Consider the following 22,260-nt stretch of genomic DNA (forward strand, 5'->3'; position numbering starts at 1 on the left):
AATTCAAAGTGCTTCACAGAATAAGAAAGCCATTAAAATCAAAACATCATCAGGAAAACATCATTAAAATTAACATTAAAGGAGAAGAGTGCAGAATAAAAAACTTTCAGTCGTATGCACAGATAAATAGAACCATTTTGAGACTGGATTTAAGCCATGTCGAAGTAGAAGCCTGTCTCACATCTTCAGGAAGACTGTTCCAGGTTTCAGCTGCATAAAACTGAAACTGGTCATGTGGGTTAAGCATATATGTGTATTTAAAATGGAGGCTGCATGTGAGGGTATATGTACTGCAGGCCTAGTTAATCATGACCACATTTGCATCACGTCTGTTTCTTTACTGTACTTTCAGCATATTTCACAGCTTATCAGTTTTAGAAGTGTTTGTTTAACCAAAAATAATTCCGCTTGGCTGTCAGACTGACTCAAATCCTCGAAACGCCCATCTTTGCTTCATGGACAATAGTATTTAGCCTAAAAACAAAGCCATTTGTGTTATCCTCTTGTCCTCAGATGTCATGCCTGATCAGTGCGTGATAAATCTCAAAAGTCTGCCGCTGAAATATCACAATTGCTTTTCGCGACACTGCCAAAAGTCAATACTTCATTTAAAGTGATATAGTGCCGCTTAAACCCTCCCTAATCACAAGCGACCTTCTTGGTTGACTTAACAATAAACTCCTATGAGCCCAATAAAGAATTACCCCTGTCTAGTTCGCTGCCCGGGGCTCAAGGACTGGACTCAAAGTGAAAACAGCGCTATCCTTTCTCTTGGGGCAGACACAATGCAGACTCGCTGTATCCGTGACCTCTTTTGTTGATACAATATTGACACGGCACTAATAGCTGTGACTGAAGACTAGTTTAAGGCGCACCCAAGCAGAGCTAAAATTGCATGAAGGCCAGACTTCCTCAGACTTCCTCATCACCAAAGGAGCCCGTCTGCCCACAGCGACCCAGTTTAGTCCAACAGAAAACACTATTCTGTTTCTTTGGCCACATTAGCCTCAATGGCAGAATACTACGAGAACTCCCCCGGGACGTCTAGCGCAGTCTGAGTCCCTCACGCACATGCCAAACAGCGTCTCAATGAAAAGTAGAACGCATTATCAAGTCCCAGAGGTTAAAAGAAGAAAGTTTGTTACAAGATAACACATTTTAACTAAGATTTAAAAGTCTACGCTCATAAATCACAGCTGTTGGGGTGATTTATCAATGCCGCTGTTTCTCATTGAGTAAATTGCACATCTTCTAATTATTAAGCTGTAAATGTATGGAGGTCAAGGAACGGGTGAAATGGCTGAGAGGTCTGCATCGATGAAAGAACCCATTTTGTGCTTTATGTGCGTCATCGCCGGACCAATAAACCAAAAGGTGAAAAAGACTGCAGAGAAAAGATGCCATACCCTTTCAAATATCATCCAGTTCTGAAAAATACAAGTTCATAGAGCGGTAGGCTATTGCAAATTTTGTCAGTTCAAATACAGCATGCCGTAGTACAGTGTTTTTCAAGCTTTTTTCAGTCAATGCACACTTTTTCGGTCAAAAACATCCTCTGGCATATGAACCACTAAATAAAACAGTACTATATGACAGTATTTAGAGAAAAAAAGCGCACATATTTTCATTTTTCATTCAGAAATTGCACAGGACGACAATGGTAACACGTTCAATGAAACCCAAGTGTGAAGTTACTTGGATTTTTTACCCTAAGGCACAACTGGCAATACCTCACGGCACAATACTCCCCAACACACTAGCGGAAAATGTATAATATTCATTGTATTGTACAGTCCTCTATTTATATTTGTTTTTCTGATTTCTTTGACAATGTTTCATAATCTACACACGTTTATATATTTCCCAATGTTGTAAAGTGCAGAAATTGAACGCAAACTCCACAAAAGCCGACTTAAACAAATACTACTACGTTCCGATAACTGAAGGTAAACATTTTAAGTAGACGAAAAAGGTTTTTGATCAGCATAAAATCAGACGTAATATGATCTAGTTATGTTGCTGTAAAACATTCACATTTACATAATCTTGCAAGCATCAATAACCCAAAATGTATCCTGGTCTTTTCAAAATATCCCAGCATTTGAGACGGTCACTGGACTTTGTATATTTGCGCTCCGTCCCCATGTACAGACGTGTTTTACATTTTGCTTATAGTACATGTACTGCAACTAAGCCGACACAGTAAGATTGGTTTCCTGTACTTTGAGAATGACGCTTTATAATACATCCAGAAGCCTATGAAAAGAGGACGCTTCACTGGCCACTTGAGGAATTCCCTGTAAGTTGTTTTTTTTTTTGCCTAGACCCTATTGCTCTCTTGTAAATTGAACTGGGTCTCAGCTTATGCAAATCTATCGAGTGAAAAGTGAGATTTTTTCCTCTGAAATGTTGCTCACCTACTTTCACCCTCCTCCCCCTTCTTCCCTCTATACCCATGACAATCCATCAACACAGATAAAACCCAACCATCTCAAAATTCCTCATTTCTGCTGCCTCCAGATTTTACTTGGCACAGACAGACCTGGCTTGCATCACTTTTTTTTTTACCGGGAAGTAGCACAGTAAATCCACAGAGAATGAGATTACCCTTAAAGGGTGTTTACATATTGAATTAAGTGGATACTAATCATCACTATTCTTTCATCAGGTCGCCAGCAGTAAACAGTTTAGGGGGTAAGTCGACCAGATGGGGCTATTTTGTCCAATGCATTCTTTATCTCAGACTGGAAATAGAGGGAAAGTACTAAGTAAAAACTCTAATTTAGAATGTGACTGAAAACATAGCTCACCCATCAACACCCATCTTCTTGTATACAGTTCACCAAACCAATATTTAAAGGTGCCCTATGTAACTTTTACTCATGAAGCATCTGTCACCAATGTCCCACAATATGATATCAACGTCTGTATCTGCATTAAAACAAGCAGGTGGTGCCACTAGGCCTAGTTACAGCTCTGACATGTGGAGATATACCTCGAGTTTGTTTTTTTTTTTGTTTTTTTTAAGCAATTGTTATAGTCCAGGTCAATATGGCTCTTGGCCTATTACCTGCTCTGCTGCCTCTCCTGACAGTGCAGGTCTCTGCACCTGCACACTGCTGCTGCCCTGGGTGCCACTCCACTCAGTGATGACGTGGGCTGGATGCTTTGTCTTTCTGTTAATGAATCTCTGTTTAACATTCAGTATTTGTAAATAATTTGATATTTGAACATGTTAGCCATGGTGACGTTTCCTCTCCTCGCTACAGCATTGAGCCAATCATAACACACACAAAGAACATCTGTAATTGAATAAACAACTGCAAGATAGATCAGTTTAATACCACACTGTGGAACATTCCACACAAAGCATTACTATGCTTCTGGGGAAACAAAGCAGTGGCACCTTTAACTTGCAAATAAACAAGAGGTGTGAGATAACACCTCTATCACCTAAATCTCATGAAAGGTCAATTATATCCATAGCTCCTTTTTTTTCTTTTTTTTACAGATTATGTAAAACTGGCCTATATATATATATATATAAAAAGAAAGTAAGAAACCACATTCTCCTTTGACCAAGGATGTTCCAAACAGGTTCACAGGGAGGTTTCTTTCAAAAACCATTTGATCTGAGTAGCAGGAATACAGGCCTTGCATTGACAGCAGCACACTTACATCCGTGGGACCAAATCCTTTTAGTGTTATCATGCACTGCAGATATGTTGGGCTATAGGCCTGCAGTGGAATCTATTAACACATTTGAGGCGATAACAAAAGATGGGCCTTATCAGACTGGTACAAGTGACAAAGAATGCATTAACATTTATGGAGCTCTCGTCTGCCTCTGTGCCCACTCGCTCCTCTCCTCCTAATGCTGTGGCGCACTCTGTATTTGTGCAGGACTATATAATGACCAATACAACCCGAGACTGTGCTGATTTTGCATAAGAAAGTGGAGAGTACTTTTTCAAAAGGAGCCAAAGCCATTAGAACAGTGCACTGCCAGCTAAACAATGATAGCAACAGTCCCTTAAACTAACCAACCAGTTTTGGACCCAAATGGAGATTAATGCACATATCATTAAAACTCTAAAGACCTATTTATTCTGTTTACTTTTTCTTATTATACAAAGACCATAAGATTTGCAAATGTGGTGTATTTATTAGAGATCGACTGATATGCATTTTTTTCATGGTCGATGTCGATACTGATTGTTTAGAATCCAGAGAAACCAAGAATACTGCCAATATTTTTGGGTAGATAAGTAGGGCAGATTTAAGTAATTTTCCAAATGATCTAATTCGAGTGTTCAGATAAAGCTTTATGCATATATTTTTCAGGCATATTTAGGCACCTGGTTGGGCGTCTGATGAGATTTAAAGCCGATATGCTAAAAAGTCCAAATATCTGACATATCGGTCTATCTGTAGTGTTTATTTACTGGACTCATAGTTAAACTAGCATGTTCTCTACTGCCATGGTTTGAATTCTTTCCTGATGTTGAAAAGATGTATGGACCCATGTGGGAGAGGTAAAATCATTTTTGTTGACATATCATTTTGATTAAATAATATTGAGTTTGTAATGTAAGTGTATGTGAAATAATGTGAAATAGAGATGCACCGATGCAGCAGGTCTGATACTGATACCCAGTGTGACACGGTGCAAAGAGCAGGGACTGAAAACAGATATTTTTTTAGTGACACATGATATTGTGTAACTGTAACAATTCTTCAAGTAATTGTGGAATGGCTTTGTATAAGTAAAAAGTCTGTTTTGGGCCAAAAAACACAGAACAAAGTCGTAATACATTAATTTATTGGCTTGATGTATTTTCTGGAACCAATATTTGATCCAGAAGATTTGTCTGGAATGAAGCAGATACATGACACCTGTATCAGTATCCATAATTTTGAATAATAATAAATTAAAAAATATATACAAAACTTACTCAGTGAACTAAAATGAAGTATAATTTGAAGACTTTTTTTTTCCTCTCAGTGAATGTGTTACATGATTTTACAAGGTGCTGTATTGTTACATGGTGCTGTATTGTTACATGGTGCTGTATTGTTACATGACTTTACATGTGTGCTGTATTGTTACATGGTGCTGTATTGTTACATGGTGCTGCATTGTTACATGATGCTGTATTGTTACATGACTTTACATGTGTACTGTGTTGTTATGTGACTTTACATGTGTACTGTGTTGTTACGTGACTTTACATGTGTACTGTGTTGTTACGTGACTTTACATGGTGCTGTATTGTTACATGGTGCTGTATTGTTACATGACTTTACATGTGTACTGTGTTGTTATGTGACTTTACATGGTGCTGTATTATAAGAGCCGGGAGGAGGATAATGGTCCTACCGTCGTTGCAGAGGGGGCCTCCAAAGGTGGTCATGCTGCAGTCACAGCTGAAACCCTCCCACTGCTGCAGACACACACCCTGGTTGGCACAAGAGTCCTCCTGACACGTGGTACTGGGACCTGGAGTGGAGACACACAGGACAACAGTATCAGACACCACACAGGAGCCACAGGTGTTTTAAGAAACACATTAACCATTATGTTACATTTCAAACTCCATTTTGACATTGAGATTTTGAAACTACAATGATAACACTCTTTTAGAACTGTATTTTCAACACAAAATATTTGTGAATGTAATCACGTGATACTTGTTCTGATACATAATGATCATTCTAAATCCATTCTAGAAAGGTCAGATTTTGTCAGTTTTTTGTAAAATAGTGTATAGTTCTGTACAGTGGTGGAAGAAGTACTTGATTTTTTGTCACTTAAAAGCAGATACTGGAACAAAAAATACACAAGTAAAAGTATTAAAGTATCCATATAAAATGTACTTAAAGAGTAAAAAGTATAACAGTATTTTGCGCATAATTTAACGTCTTATAAGGCTTCGGATGTAGTGCTTTTGATAAAGATTTGGGCTGAGTTTTGTTCGACCGAGACAGTTGAATCAATCATTTTAGCAGGTCTCAAACAATAATGAAAAATACTTTTATTTTTCAGTCCAGTTCAAAAATGTAGTGGAGTAAAAAGTACAGATACGGCTCTCAAATGTAGAGAAGTAAAAGTAAAAAGTATCCACTTTAAAAGTACAGATACCTAAAATGTGTACTACTAGCACTTTATTACTTTTACTTTACGTTCCACTGGTTTTGTAACACTAGTTTTAGTACACCTCACAATTTTTGTTTGGGATTCTGTTCTATCATTTTATTAGTACTATTTTCTAACTCAAATTAACATATTATAACATATTATAACATATTCTCACTATTCAAAAGAACTAAAATATTGTTTTCAAGTGTTAATCGCTATGACAACAGCGCTAATTTTTCATTTATCACATCAAAATACCAAATCAAAATACCCCCTGCAATCGCACAAGCAGAAAAAAACTAAACAAAAAAAGATCAGTAACAGTGCGCTGTGCAAATCACAAACACTATTCCGTGGGTTATTTTTATTCTTGATAATAATGTGTCTTGGAAGATAATTTACTTGGACAGTGAGGAAAATAATGAGGCCGTAGATGTGTAATTACAAACCTTCATGCATGATTTTACATTCATTTACAGAACCAAATAAAAAAGAGAATTATGAAACCTTTTTATTCAGGCATCGAGCAAAACTAATGAATACAGGATTTCTCTCTATTTACTATTAGACAGAGCACATTTGATTTGAATTTGTGGGACGTTAACGTTTGAACAGCAGAGGGTCGGATCAGTAACATCTTCTATCTATGACTCATTAGTGTTATTAAGTAAGTAAAGTGTTTCATGCTGCTATTTATCGGTTTACTTTGTATATTTATTGCAGTCAAGTGGTTCATTTAAAAGAGTTTATTGGGATTCAGGCCCGTCGGCAGAAATTTGGGGGACCCGGGGCAAGAAGAAATGGGCCCCCCTCCAATATAAATTAATAGGAAGAAGGTCCAATTATATTTTTCTGTATCAATATATCGTTGATGTTACTGCAAGTCTGGTATTAATATTGTTATAAGCTCAACAACTGCATTTGAATGAACATCAGTGACTCACATTTTACAGAAAACTTTACTTGGACTTCGAGACTACCTCAATTGGCCTTCGATAAACTCTACTCCACTTCGACCTATCGTGAGTTGAACACTAAGCACTTGGTACAAACTTTTCACCTCTCTTTTCCATATTCAAACAAGGGATCCATGTATTGTACTGCTATCAAAAGCTAATGCTACTTAAACTGAGTCCATTCCACAATGCATTTTCACACAAGCTATTTTCTATTCAGCCTGACACTCCGAGCGGTACAATGAACTCCGCAAGTCCGACAGAGCTATGTTATGTTCAAAAACTGATTAGATTTGAAATAGTGGAAACTGAATAGCTCATAGTCGCTCACTCAATACAAAAGAGGAGATGAATTGTAAAATTAGACTAAGTGACACAGAAGAAATAAATCAAATATTGTCTCTGGATGTGGTAGTCACATTAGACTGGCTGTATAATATTCATGCATGCAACAAAGGATTCATACATAATTCAAAAGGATAGCTTCTGGCAAACTCTCAGATCCAGAGAGCATGCAGCCAGCAAAACAAAATGGAATAAAAGAGGAAATAACAGTGGCACTACAAATATGGCAGAGAGAATAATCAGATTAGGGCCAAGTGTAACAGAAATGATTGTGTGTGTGAGGACCACGGAGCAAGATACCAACACTGACACAAAGAGTTCAATTATGACCTGCAGGTTCGGGGGGGCTTCACTGTGTCGCCAGCTCTTAGGCCAAAAACTCAGTGTAATAAATGTGGCCTTCTGGTTTTATTAAAAGGAATTAAAATTTACAAAGGGACTAATCTTCTGGGATTGAGTTTTTGATGTATTGTGAATAAAATGGTTAGAAAGAGATACCAAGATGCTATTTATTAGAAAAATAATTAAGCATATATACTAATATGAGCAAGTATTAATGATGAAAAGGCCACATAAATAAGACAGAATGGGGATCTTTTAAGACACATGTGTCAAACTCAAGGCCCGTGGACCAAATGTGGCCCTCCACATCATTTTATGTGGCCCTCGATAGGATAAATTAAAAGGTATGATGGTCTTAAAATCTCAATTTATCAGCCATATTTTTACATCTAGGGAAATGCATATGCAATATGTGTAACTTGAATACGTAATAAATACAGAAACAGTTAATTAACAAGTAAAAAAAAAAAAAAGTTACTTATTTTACATTTGGTCCTTTGAGAGCAGCCATTTTGCAGATGTGGCCCTCGGTGAAAATGTGTTTGACGTCCCTGTTTTAACAACACGTGGAAATCTGATTCAGGTTTAGTTTGAATTTGTATTATTGTATATTTGTATAACACTAACAGGCAAAGATGTTTATTTTGAATTGAACAAGTTAGCATGTTTATGTCAGGACATCATGCAGAACAATCTACTTGGAAAAAAAAAAAAAAAAAAAAAAAAAAAAAAAAACAGTTACATTACTTTTGGTCTGCATTGATTTTGCAGATAAGCTTTTTATTTTACCAAACAATAAACCAATTGCATCACAACTTAATAAGACTGTAATAAACTCAGCTATTTTCATTATCATTCAAAAAAAAAAAAAAAAAAAAAACACTCTACGAGCTCTTTCTCTGGACCTTCATCCTATTTTTTATTTTTTTATTTATTTTTTGTATTTTTATTTATTTTTTCCCTGTTGTTTATGACTGTTGTTTTATTCTGAGCTCTTGTGTGTCTGTGCCTCACCTTCACAGCCCCTCTCTATCTGGCCCACACAGTCCAGTGCGTCGGACATGAGGTCTGGGAGGCGCCCGTTCAGGTCCACTGAGGCCAGACAGCCCTGGAAGCCCTCCTTGGCGTGCACCAGTTTGGGCAGCTCTTTGTACATCTCTTTGGACACACCTCCAATGTACAGGTTTCCTATGGAAGCAAGAGACATGTGTCAATACTGCCCTCTGGTGGACAAATGGCATCACTGCAATTTCACAACATTGATGGAAGGACATGTTTACAGCTCCAGTATTTTAGCATTAATTAGTAATAATGCATGTCCAAATTCATTTATGTGATATTAATTTTGCTGAGAACATTGTATAAGTTATATTTTACAATGTTTTAATGGTTTAAGTGTCTAGCTACAACTTTCTTATTCAATCACTAATATGTAAATACTGTCATAGCAAGAGCAACTTTAAATCTGACATCTTAAAAGTGGAATTTAAAACAGAAAAGGCGATTCATATGGTACATTACAAGAGCGTGAAATGCAAACGTTAGAAGAAAGTTACAGCAACGCAACTCGACGAATCTATGAATAATAATCATGGCATATGGATGTGTCATTTGGCAGTCAGAAATCAGTTTTTCTTTCCATTTCTTTTACAGTCATTTTTTCCCCAATAAACAATCGGCTCATTAAAGTCACTCCTTGAAAGATGGAATAGTTGGAGACAGCACATTACTCAAAGCTATTAACATCCAATCCAACTGCTTTAAACTCGTGTCATTGTTCACGTCAACGATCCAAGTGTAAAATATGCATAATGTGTTTCACTCGTACCTTTCAGATCGAGGTTTTTGGCCCCTGTGGTGGTCTGTGTGGTGATCTTTGTGTCGATCTTGACCATGTGCAGGTTGTTGGTGTCTCTGGAGATGATCACGTTGTGCCAGTGGTTGTCATTCAGAGGTTTATTGGAGTTGCCTTTGATGAGATGAGCTCCGTTGCCGAGGTCGGACACATAGTGGAGGTACCTGCGTCAAAATAATATCATAAGTCTGTGTTATTGACGTATTCTCTTGAATGTTGAGGCAATTTCTGGTCTCCTTGTTCATTGTAATTCAAAACTGGGGCAGTGTTTTGTTAATACTTTGACTCCTAGCTGCATGCATTTATAATTCACTCTCTCTCAACGTGGCTGTCATCTGTGGTGCCTTATGAAGATGAAAAATACACATTATAGCTAGAGGCGCATTTAGAAAATTGTCTGGAAAATGATTGATAAGAAAGTGAAACTAGGAGAGAAGTGCAGTGAAAACATATTGCACTTGAACATTGCCCTTAAAGAAAGAGGAGTTTATAGCTGAAAGTGTGTGTACATTTGTATTCACGATATACAGTTTGGTCAGATGCGAACAGATGCCATGATGAGAACGAATTACAAAGTGAATGTCTTAAATATGTGGACTATTCCTGACCAGAAGGAGAAATATATCATAAAAATGTAATAAATATCAGTAATAATGTCAAATATGTAAAATATTCCAAAAGTTCTGGATCTCTATCAACTAAAATACAATTTAACCTCTAAGACCCGAGCTCTTGCATGACACGCTTTGTTAATTTCTCTTTGTTATTTGGGCTAACTGGGACCTGATGAGTTTAAAAACAAAGAATTATCTTTTTACATTATGTAGTTTCAGAGAAAAGTGATGTAAAATGAATGTCCTCATATGTGGACATTTTAATCATTTGCAAAAACTATTTATTTCAGTCCCTGAACACAGCAACATTTGTCCTGAATGTAAAAACAAAATGAGAAACAATAATTGTGCCTCTTGGAACAATGTGTCTCATGTGAAGAGGTGCTGACAGGAGCAGGAAGACATTATATATATATATATATATATATATATATATATATATATATATATATATATATATATATATATATATATATATATATATATATATATATATATATATATATATAGAGAGAGAGAGAGAGAGAGAGAGAGAGAGAGAGAGAGAGAGAGAGAGAGAGAGAGAGAGAGAGAGAGAGAGAAAGAGAGAGAGAGAGAAAGAGAGAATATTCTAAACTTTTAAAAATATTCTAAATTGAATATATTTGCATTATTGCTGTTCTTGTGTGCTGTTCTTCTTCTTCTAAAAATTTGCATTGTGGCCTAGACAACCCAGGTCCTAAGAGGTTAAAGAACCAGTGTGTAACCTTTCTCCTTTTTGCTTTGCCCTGAAACGTTCAATCTCCTTGGTGACTAAACAAGGCCAAGTCACATTCACACTGCGGGATAGCTAGATTTATTGCCATACTGTTGAATATTCCAGGCAAAGCATTGACATCTCCATGGCGACAAGCAGATGCAAACCCCAAAAAGTTACACAGTGCACCTTTAACTTCACTGAAATGGGTTTTATTCTCAAGCTACGATCTTGTAATGTTTTCACGTCACTTGGTCAAAAACGTGTCTTACCCTTTGACCAGCTCCACCACTATGAAGTCATTCCCATCTCCGCTGTTGTACAGGATCAACCCGTCGGACGAGGTGGTTTTGAACTGGAAGAACAGGTGCATGGAGTAATAGGCCTGCAGCGTGGTCAGCGTCACATAACTGGAGCGGGACTTGAATGTGATGGGGTCTGCGATGATGTTCTTGTATCCGATCATGGCGTTCAGCTCGCAGTAATCGATGTCCCCGTTTTTGCACAAATCGATGTAGGCCATGCCATTGAAGGAGAGGCTCTGGATGTGGCCGATGTAGTTGGAGGGAACCATGGACATAAAACGCTTCTCTGTGACTATGCCCGTCTCGATGTTGTGGAACTCCAGCTGAGTGTGGTCGCCCGCCATCTGACCTGTAGAAGCAGACACAAGAGGAGAGAGAGGAGGAGAGGGGGAGACACAGAGGTGGACTTAAGGAAAAAGCTCTTATTTTGAGAGATTTCTTATCTTATTCATTATTGGGATCAATTAGGCCTGTCATGTTAATTACTATATTGTTCAATGTTTATCGTTTGTATCGTTTTCTTGATCAAGTGGGGAATATTTTGTTATTTTTCTTTAATAACAACAAATACGAACTGATCTCCTGGGGATGCGTGTAATTGAATATCTTATCTATATTCAAATCAACAGGGCTCAACATGAAGTTTTTGCTCACTCAAAGGTTACCAGCGAGAGCTCATGATTTATCACTGATTATACCATGGTCAGTGAGAATTCAAAGGCTAACTGCAGGGCATTATTTTTGCATAACCCTACAGGTGCTACAGAAACAGTTAATCACTGTTCTAGACCCCGTGCATTCAAACAGACTGTATATATGTACTTCTCTATACAGTGTCTTGGTGGTTTTCTGATTCTAAAATGTGATAACGTCATACTTTAAGACGGGAGGCAAGAGACAGATTTCCCTATTAATAATATTGTACTTTGCCCTGAAATATCCAAAAGTTAAATTCATAAATGTTGAACCTGATCATTTGTATTAGTGACTAGACCCAAGAACTCACTGTACTGCAACACAAATCTGCATTTGAACAATATCCATTTCATCTGTATTAAATATTATTGACCTATAGACTGTTGTGATGTCATCTGAAACCCAACAATGAGTGTAACCCAATGCTCCTCGCTCTTTAATCCTCACAAAACAGATGTTTCAGGCAAAGTCCGACGTGTTAGTTTCAACTGTGCATAGATTTTAACATAAAAAGGTGGAGCAAACTGATAAACTACTGAGTCACAACAGGTAAACACATGGATTTATCCCATTAGTATCAAAACAATTTTGAATAAACACTAAGTATCTATAAATCTTCATTGGTTTATGGTTGGATTATCTGATTTTGAGATAGATTTTAGGAATAATAAAAAGTACCTTCCACAGGCGGCAGGTCGTCCACGGTCAGTTTGAGACTCTTTCCCCTCCTGAACACTCTCACAGTGTGCCACTCATTATCGTTCAAATTCTGACCCGCAAATATAGTCTCTGGGCCTTTGCCTGCAGGACAGTCCACAGAGCGGTTAACACAGGACAATACACACTTTGGGACACTGACAGATTGAAGAAAATTTAAAAATAAAATAAAAAATAAAATAAAAAAGCAGAGAAAGAGAGAGTGCAACATATTTGAAAGACAGGGCAGGGTGCAATTTTGAATGTAGCTGTATCTGACTTGCATTTGTTTAGCTATTTTATGTTATTTTTTTAATCCCTGCTCCTAAACAGACCACTGGGGGGCAGCAGATAACCATGAAAAGCCAGTGTTGGAGGAGAGTGCCTTGTTACACCTTGTTACAGCCTTGGCCATTTCATACTGCAGTCACTCTTTTACCGTCAGTGAATCTCAGCACAATTTGCCAGATAAACGCAGACATACAAAAAGTGTAAAGAGCGTGATAATAAAGTCATCTTATTTTTCAAGGCCACTAATGACCCATTTATTCGTACATCCCAAGTAATTCACGACTGCCTGCTGTGAGATGCCCCTCTTTATCAACACTAAAAGCACTTTAAAAGCACATGTAATTGCTTAATACATAACTTGGATTATAGGTCACAAAATGATGTTTAGAACTAAACAAAAATGATTGGGATCATTTTAAAAGCAAAAAATACGTACTAATCTCCAGTCAGTCTCTACTCTATACACTGTCCAGATTAGGGATGGGACAATAAGAGATACTCGCCATTATTTCACCAGAATGTGCAGAAAAAACTACTTCTCCATAATGTTTTCTGATAGATCGTAGTTGTTTTCACTGGTATTAAGTACAAGTATATAAAAGTTGTTTAAATATAGGACTTATTCATAGTAAAAGTACATTTAAAAGTACATTGTAGATAATCAAATGTGTCCACACCAGTCTAGTTAGTTTGTAATATTCTGTATTCACTGTAAAAACCTGCACATAGTTGACTTTTTATATTGTTTGGACTGTAGGAAACATACTATATTGGACATGGGGAGATTTGTTGTATTTTACTGCTAATATCAATGATGAACTGTTAGTCTTATTACGTAATTGTAATGAAATGTGTGTATTAATGTGTGTTCACCTGCACATGGAAAGTAGCAGTAGTTAAATCTGGTACAAATCATCTTTTGTTTTGTAAAATGAATGAATTTGTACATGGTTCCTGACAAATAAAGAAAGAAAGAAAAAATGTATATAAATGTATATAATTGCCATGACAATCGCATCACAGAACTTTAATATCGTCCAGACCCCACATAACCCTGATCCATTAACTAAATACACATCTATCTTGAGCTGCACATTTCAATAGTTAATCCCCACAGTGCATTTGACTTTGGCTCTCCATCCCAGAGTGCGGCTCCAAAGCCCCCACTGCTCCTCTCACATCAGGAGCGCGGTGGCTGGCGTCCCAGGCTCCTCAGCTCTGCCCTTGTGCTCTGATGGATCTGCACTAGGCTCTGCGCTCCACTGCCTCCAGGCCTCAGGGAACAGCATGAGAAGATGTGATTATCCAGTCAATCAGCCCCACCCGCAGGACCACGGGCACATGCTGGTGAGACCGGGTCAAACGGAGCCACTCGCACAGGTGGACGGGGCACGGGCCAAGCAACCGGGGGAAGGCGTTATATATTACTGCGCTATACGTCAAAGTTATAGATGGTAAGGGTAGAGCAGCAGGCATGTGGCTGCAAGAGGAATCCAAACTGAATCAATATCGTAGTTTAAATGGACACAACTAGTAAATTAGAGGTTAACAAAATTTCTCATACCTTTTTAACTGCTCCTTAATCAGCCTTAATGAAGCATGAACACATACTTCCTCCATAATGAACAGATCATTTATTAAGAATGATTCAATATATTAAGGCTAATAAAGTGCAGTTATAATAAGGTTTTTACCAAATATCAGCACTTCATTGGCTGTATAAACGATCTAACCTACAAACTGAAATGAATGGGATTATCGTTTTGGATCAATAGTTGTAGGCCTATTTATTTTAGGACTATCAACTGATGCTCGAGGGTGTGTTAAAATGTTGCACTATTATCTGAGTCTTGATTTATAATTGCAATCAACTGCTGCAGGTGAGGGGAACATAGCATCAATAATTTGAATATATACGGTACATATACAGACATACTTAGGTACCTACATACATACCTACTTACCTACATACCTACTTATTTACATACCTACATACGTACCTACATACCTACTTACGTACATATCTACTTACTTACATACCTACCTACGCACGTACATACATACCTACTTATTTACATACATACATACCTACTTACATGCATACCTACGTACCTACCTACCTATTTACATACCTATATATGTACCTACATACCTACCGACATACGTACGTAACTACCTACCTACGTACCTACATACCTACTTACATACATACCTACCTACCTACTTGCATACCTATATACGTACCTACATACCTACGACATACGTACCTACCTACCTGTTTACATACCTGTATACTACCTACATAACTACTTACATACCTACCTACCTACCTACCTACCTATATACCTACCTACATACATATCTACATATATACATACATACCTACATATTCATTATCACATTATATGATAAGAAATGAATCATACTTTTTTACCATTTTTTATTTATTTTTTATTTGTATTTTTTTATATATATATATATTTATTTTCTTTGTATTATTATAATATTGTAATGATCTGCTATTTTGAGTTTACCTCAGAGTTTTGTTGTTTGTTGTAACTGTGTTGTCGTTAATTACTACCTTTGTATGTGACACTTGGTTGCTATGCCGACAAGCTGATGTGAAGGTTCTGTTGGTCAGTTACTGGTCTGTTTTGGAGTGGAGACAGCTGCTGTTTTGCTTTTGTTTTGGTGTGGGTAACAACCTAGTCGCCCTTGTGTTAAAAAAAATTAAAAATAAATAAATACACCAGAAGAAATTTGGCGTATCTGGTGATTCCTTCCACTACAATACAGCAAGTAATATTTTTAGCATACGAATCCATACATGCCCCATCGCTCCATTCACATAACTCTTACTTATAAACTTCCTCTGGCTGTCGTCGTGGTTACTCAGTTGTCGTTATGCCTGGCCGTTAGCAGTGTTTAAGCATTAGCGGCGGTGTTCCCCTCAGACAGCTGTGGCCCTGGGGAGCACGGGTCCTAATTGACAGTGATGTGTTCGTTGAGTTGCCGCACAAATCCTTCATACACAGAGTGGACCCATGCGGCATGCCTGACAACACACGTTCATTAAGAAAAACTAAGGACCGAAATAACACAGAGAAAATCATTAATGTGAACTATTTGTGTGGGAGAGTGGAACGGGCTTAACACGCTCTCCAAGCAGTTCAATTAAACACCCTCCACTGACGTAATTAGGTCTGAAGCCAGAGAAGTGCCTTTTGTGCTTCTCCAGTGCTGTGTATCAGAAAGAGTTTTTGTGCGTGGATTCAATAAAGATATTTTGAACTGCAGTTTGCATTGTTTTGGAAAATAAATCTGACTGTGCTTTTGAATGCATTCTAATTATAATACTGCAAATTAATGTTATATTGTAGCATTTGTAGGTGTTTTTGACTCCACATCCTAGTGAAATATGGGCCTTTTTTGTGAGATAGCCTATAGATTTTCTAGTTTAAAGGAAATATAAAATGGTAAATTGTCACAATTTAGTATAGCGCCACCTTCAGGGCACTCAAGGAACCACTCACCCACTCACAAACGCACTCATACACCAGTGAACGTGGATAATGGTGTATGAATGTGAGTTGGGTTAAGTGTCTTGCCCAAGGACGCAGCAACAGCATTCATGAGAGCTGGAATCGCACCGTCAACCTCGAATCTACTCGAAGCTTGGGACTTCAGTATAAGGCACCTACTGGGCATATACTGTGTGTACTGCAAAATAAGTCTGACAAGCATTTACTGGGTGCAATAAAAAACATAAAAAATAATACTAGATTGTTTGAATTTACAAGTGAAACAAACAGCATGTCATAATCGGTTGGCACTTCTAGTTTTATGTATTTATACTTGTTCCTTTATGATTTCTTTCTTGTAGCTGTTACAGTCAGAAAGTGTCGCGCAGAGCGGTAAGTAAGCAAACATCACATTTATGCTAATTTCATATGAGAGCTTGTCTTTTGTCATTATATGTAACACATTTTGTTTCGTGGATCTAAGCACAAGAAGCACCAACCGCTGCAGCGTTATGTAAGTCCAGAACCTGTCCCTGTCCCTGTCTCATTCTCTCCTCTTTTCATCTGTAAATAGCGAGGTTACAGCATTACGGCAACAGCAAGGCACATTAGAGGAGCAAACAAAACTCACCTCATGTTTGCCCCCTACAGCACATGACGGGGACTACGCCGTGTTTGCACTGTTTATGAGTTCACGCTATCATCACAAACCACCAATGACCTTTTAAAGCCTTCGGAAAGGGGAATTAGAGCTCAAAGCTTTTTTTATTTGCATACACAAACAAGCACGCAATCCAAGACGCCTGAACAATGCTATTTAGCATTTAGAGAGGTGTTAAGAAGGAGGTGTCTCACAGCGGCGTGTCTGCAGGTCGGGGGAGTATCGTGTGTGTGAGATTCTCAGCAGGCAATGACCTTCAAGTATGATATACACAATATAGGACTGGGAAACTGTTGGTATCTGTTGACGTAATGCTGCATTCGACAACAGGCTATGGGTTAGTGTTTTCTATAGTATCTGGTATATACAGATCAGCCATAACATTATGACCACTGACAGCCAAACTAAAACACAGTAGTCCTGTATTATGAAACTTATTAGTACATGGAAGCGGACTTTTATACACACAACTACACCTGTTTTTACATTTTTATAGGGACTTATATACTTTTTGTGTTTGTATTATATTTTTAAAAATAGTGGTCCTGTTTATGGCACTTTTTAGTGAATGGAAATGGACTTTTAAACACACACCTACACCTGTTTTTAATTTTTTATAGGGATTTATCTACTTTTTTGTGTTTGCATTATATTTTGAAAAGGACACTCGTGGAAAACATTGGGTTCACCTGTATAAATAAAGATAAAGAAAGAAAAATTTAAATAGCCAACCAGGGGAGTCGACACATGGGGGCAAAAGTGTCTGTTGTCCCGGGCCTCAGGGTCTTAGGGGCCCAGAATTGACTGAACCCTCTTCTTTCATTTATATCAAAAGGGGGCCCATGTGACGCTTCTTGCCCAAGGCCTCAAATTTCTGTAGACAACAAATCAACAGTTTGCTAATAGCTGGAGGCGGCAGTGGTTGAATGGTTTGCCCAAATACCAAAAGGTTAACAGTTCAATCCCAGCTACATCCAGTGCATATAACAGCTCTGTTTATGAATGATTGTGTGAGTGGTTGATGATGAACAGAGGGGTGTGAGCACAGATCATCAGCCACACTTCACCTGTCTAGCTCAGGTGTAACTTCAGAAATAATTTACCACCTCTGTGTATGAGGAGTGAATGAATAACACCTGGAACTGTCATTAGATTGTGAGTTTCTATAACACAGCTGTACAAAACTAATGCTTTATTATAACTGCGCTGGATATGTGAGGCTCACTGCTGTTTAAAGGTTTAACACTCATCAAACAGGACATCAGGACCTGCTGGCTTGAATTTTAACACCTAGGCCAACCTTCTGTCTCTGTACTTTTCATAGCTTATCAGTAGTGGAAAGTAACAAAGTAAAAGTAGTTAAGTACCATATTTAAGCAAACAAAAGCAAACTAAATTCAGCACAAATCTTTACAAAAATCAGCACATTTGAAGCTACTTTTTGCTCTTCAAGTACATAGGGACCAAAACTGACCTATACAGTCTATAAGTTGCAGTGGTGGAAAAGTACTCAAAATCTAATTAAGTAAAAGTATTAAAGTACCAATTTAAATGTACTTGAAGAGCAAAAGGTAAAAGTATTTTTGAGCTCTTATAAGGCTTCGAATGTTTTGATTTTGAGAAAGACAGAAATAAATAAATCAATCTCAAATAAAAATACTTTTGCCTTTCAGTCCAGCTCAAAAATGTAGTGGAGTAGAAAGTACAGATACGTGCTCTCAAATATAGTGAAGTAAAAGTAAAAAATATCTACTTTAAAATGTGAAAAAGTAAAGTACAGATACCGAAAATGCATACTTAAGTGTATTTTAAAGTAGATAAAATACAGATATCTAAAATGTTTACTTAAATACAGTACTTTACTTTCACTTTGGTACATTCCACCACAGATATGCTATGAAAAGTACAGAGACAGAAGGTTGGCCTAGGTGTTAAAATTCAAGCCAGCAGGTCCCGATGTCCTGTTTGATGAGTGTTGAACCTTTAAACAGCAGCGAGCCTCACATATTCTACCTCTGGAAAACTAATTATTAATTCATCCCACTTCCTGAATAATAAATGCCAGGGATATTTACCTCCCAAAATATTGCACACTAACGTCTTAGCCCAAACACACACACACACACACACACATCCAAAGCATCTATTTGTGATCCCGCAGAACAAGATGGACTCTCCTCCCCTCCCTCTCCATCCCTTTCTTTCTGCTCGGTGAGGCAGGTTAATGAGAATAATAAAATCACGCTCTGTATTTCCTCTGTGCCTTGAATGGCCTCATCAATTTACAGCCGACATGAGACACTAAAGCACAAGAGAAACAAAATAGTGAGGGAAAGAAGAAGACAAGGAACTCATCCGTGTCCAAAATACCTGCCTTTGTACACAGCAGCAGCCCGCAGACTTATTGCTGTGAAGGTTTGTTAATTTCAAATGGCCTGTAGTCTATATTTAGGAGTGTTGTTAATACTGGCTTTTATTGTTGCTGTTTTTTTTGTTTTTTAAGGCAGAAGTAACCAATGCACAAACAAGACCAATTGCAAAGATGCACCTAACTAAAAGCAAGAATTCATAAATATTATAACAAGATGATTTAAGGGTAAAACTGGAAAATATTTGTGCTTATACAGCCTCGCAGGTTCACATACTACAGACTTTTTAGAGGTAGGGCATCAGGCGTAGAACTGATTGGAATTATTGCAAGGTTTACATCAAGGAACAACAAGGAACCACTCACATTCACACACATTCATACATCAGTCAGCGCAGACACTGGGGGCGAGTTGGGTGTTTTTGCCCAAGGACGCAATGACAGGATTTGTCTGTGGGAGCTGGATCTGACCGCTCTATTAATTGTGTTTTTTTTTTTTTTTCATTTATTTATGTATTTATTTTTTCATTTTTTTTTCATGTATTTATTTATTTTTTCACTTATTTATTTTTTTCATGTATTTATTCATTTTTTCATGTACCGGTATTTATTTTTCATGTATTTATTCATTTTTTCATGTATTTATTTATTTTGTCATTTATTTATCTATTAATTAATTTTTTCATTTTTTTCATTATTATATTATTATATTATTATCATTATTATCATCATCATCATCATCATCATCATCATCATTATTATTATTATTATTATTATTATTATTATTATTATTATTATTATTATTATTATTATTTTTTTTTTTTTTTTTTTTTTTATTATTATTATTATGTGGGGAGTGGGATTTGAACCGCTAACCTGCGGATCAGTGGACAAACACAACCAACTGAGCTACAGTCGCCCCGCAGTTATTCTGGCTTGGGTAAAAATAAATAACTAATTTAGTATTTGATAGCTGTAACAAAAAGTCTACTCAAAATTAATACATCAAAAATCTAATTTGCAAACTTTTACAAAACAATTTTATGCAACTACAAATTTACATAATCTTTCAAGTTGGATTATTAAAAATCTCTGACGTATAATGGTTTGTTTACGTTTTGTGTTTAATTACAATATTATTCTGAATGCTTTTTAGTATTTATTTATTTATTTATTCTTTCTTGGAATCGAATTTGCGCCGCACATATACACCAACTTTTCCCCTGCTACTTTAATGCAAGTCAGACACATCTCACTATAGCCTGGAGATATTGGGATTATCTGACAGTATAGGACAAATTGCATACATGGTTGCTAAGAAACAACACAGCAGCTAAAAAAACAGTGTTATCTGGGAACAAAAGAGACTAGAGAAAAGAGAGAAGTATGTGAACATTGACTTACTGGAGGTACAGTTAATCCTGATACAATCTAGATGGGGGAAGAATAGATGAGAGATAAAAATTCTTTCAAAGTAACACAGCTGCAGACATCAAAACATACAGTCCACTCATCTGGGGACGCACACACGGACACTGGCCACGCTCCACTTTTGACGGCTGTCGCTGTTATCAAGCATATCTTTTGCATTTATATATTTGTTTTCCTAAAATGAGCACATGAGCTATAAGTTTAGATGCAGAGCCAGTGTCAGAAAGAGCCATCTGGGAGGAGTTCTGAGTCGTAACTTTTAAAACGAGGGTTTAAGACAATGTAATCCCCGGAGAGGTCCATGGTAGACTTGATTGAATAGGTAATTACTATACTATTATGTCAATGTATACTGTCATAATGATGTTTAGAATAAAAAAAAAGGCTACTGTTGCATACAATTCAACTATTTCTATGTCTTCCTCTTGTTTAAGGATACTATAGAGAAAATGGTGACCCAAATCCACCCTCACCTCTCCCCATTTGGCTCTCGCTGTCGTGTGTTGTCAACCACAGAGGCAAAGTGGTCGCAGACAGCCAGAGACCAGCGCAAACTTGGCCTTACAGGGAATGCTCTGCTTTTGAAGAAATGACAAGGAGACGGGCCAAGGGGGAAGGGACGAACTCTCAAACTCTCCAATGTGTCAGACTTAATTCCGTAGAAAAGCATAAAAAATGAGCGCTCGTCTCGTCAATAGGCGGCGCTGTTGCCCTCCTACCGCGATCCGGCTGCTTCCTTTTGGGCTCGGGACAAACACAGCCGGTCTATTGGTATGCACGGTTAAACAGCGGCGCTTAGGAAGCCCATTTCTGTTTAGCCAGTGGAAAGGCGAAATAGATGGCTATCATTTGTGCGGCACTGCTCCGTTTGAGAGATATCAAACTTTTCACAAGCATCAATGGATCCTTTCCTGAGCAAATAACACATAAACCGGAGCGCATGCACTTCACTGGCTGTGTGTTTTCTCAAGCTATAAAGGTATAAGGTGCATATCAAAAACACATTCAGCTCTATACCAATATGTCTCTTCAAAAAGGACCACAGTGGAATGTGTCATCACGTAAAGGTAAAATGAAGGAAGAATTTTTAATCTAGTGGCACAGTGTAAAATCATAGCTGCCGGGGACGTTCGCAAAAGACTCATTTTTAGCTCCAAATTCCTTCTCTTACACAGCCACGATAAAAGTATTCCAAGCGATGAAAGATTTGTTACTTAATGGGGGATAATAGCACCTGATTTGAATTTTAGGTGAGCTCCACATTGCAGTTCAGGTGTTTTTGAGCGAGGAATCTGTATGAATTC

At 37.5% G+C, this 22,260-nt stretch overlaps 1 protein-coding gene across 14 annotated transcripts in view; it reads right to left on the reverse strand.

Annotated features, from left to right (window-relative positions):
* The window catches only part of LOC117382306 (neurexin-1a-like), a 313,634-nt gene that overhangs the window by 153,796 nt on the left and 137,578 nt on the right, over positions 1-22,260 (reverse strand). For all 14 annotated transcript variants that reach the window (XM_033979439.2, XM_033979430.2, XM_033979425.2 and 11 more), the window contains 6 exons: positions 20,930-20,956; positions 12,667-12,789; positions 11,260-11,641; positions 9,611-9,801; positions 8,797-8,970; positions 5,381-5,500 (listed from right to left, as the gene is read on the reverse strand). In XM_033979439.2, coding sequence (XP_033835330.1) covers positions 5,381-5,500; positions 8,797-8,970; positions 9,611-9,801; positions 11,260-11,641; positions 12,667-12,789; positions 20,930-20,956 — 1,017 coding nt within the window. The remainder of the gene's footprint in view (positions 1-5,380; positions 5,501-8,796; positions 8,971-9,610; positions 9,802-11,259; positions 11,642-12,666; positions 12,790-20,929; positions 20,957-22,260) is intronic.

The sequence above is a fragment of the Periophthalmus magnuspinnatus genome, chromosome 15 (assembly GCF_009829125.3).
Source record: "Periophthalmus magnuspinnatus isolate fPerMag1 chromosome 15, fPerMag1.2.pri, whole genome shotgun sequence".
NCBI classification, from domain to species: Eukaryota; Metazoa; Chordata; class Actinopteri; order Gobiiformes; family Gobiidae; genus Periophthalmus; species Periophthalmus magnuspinnatus.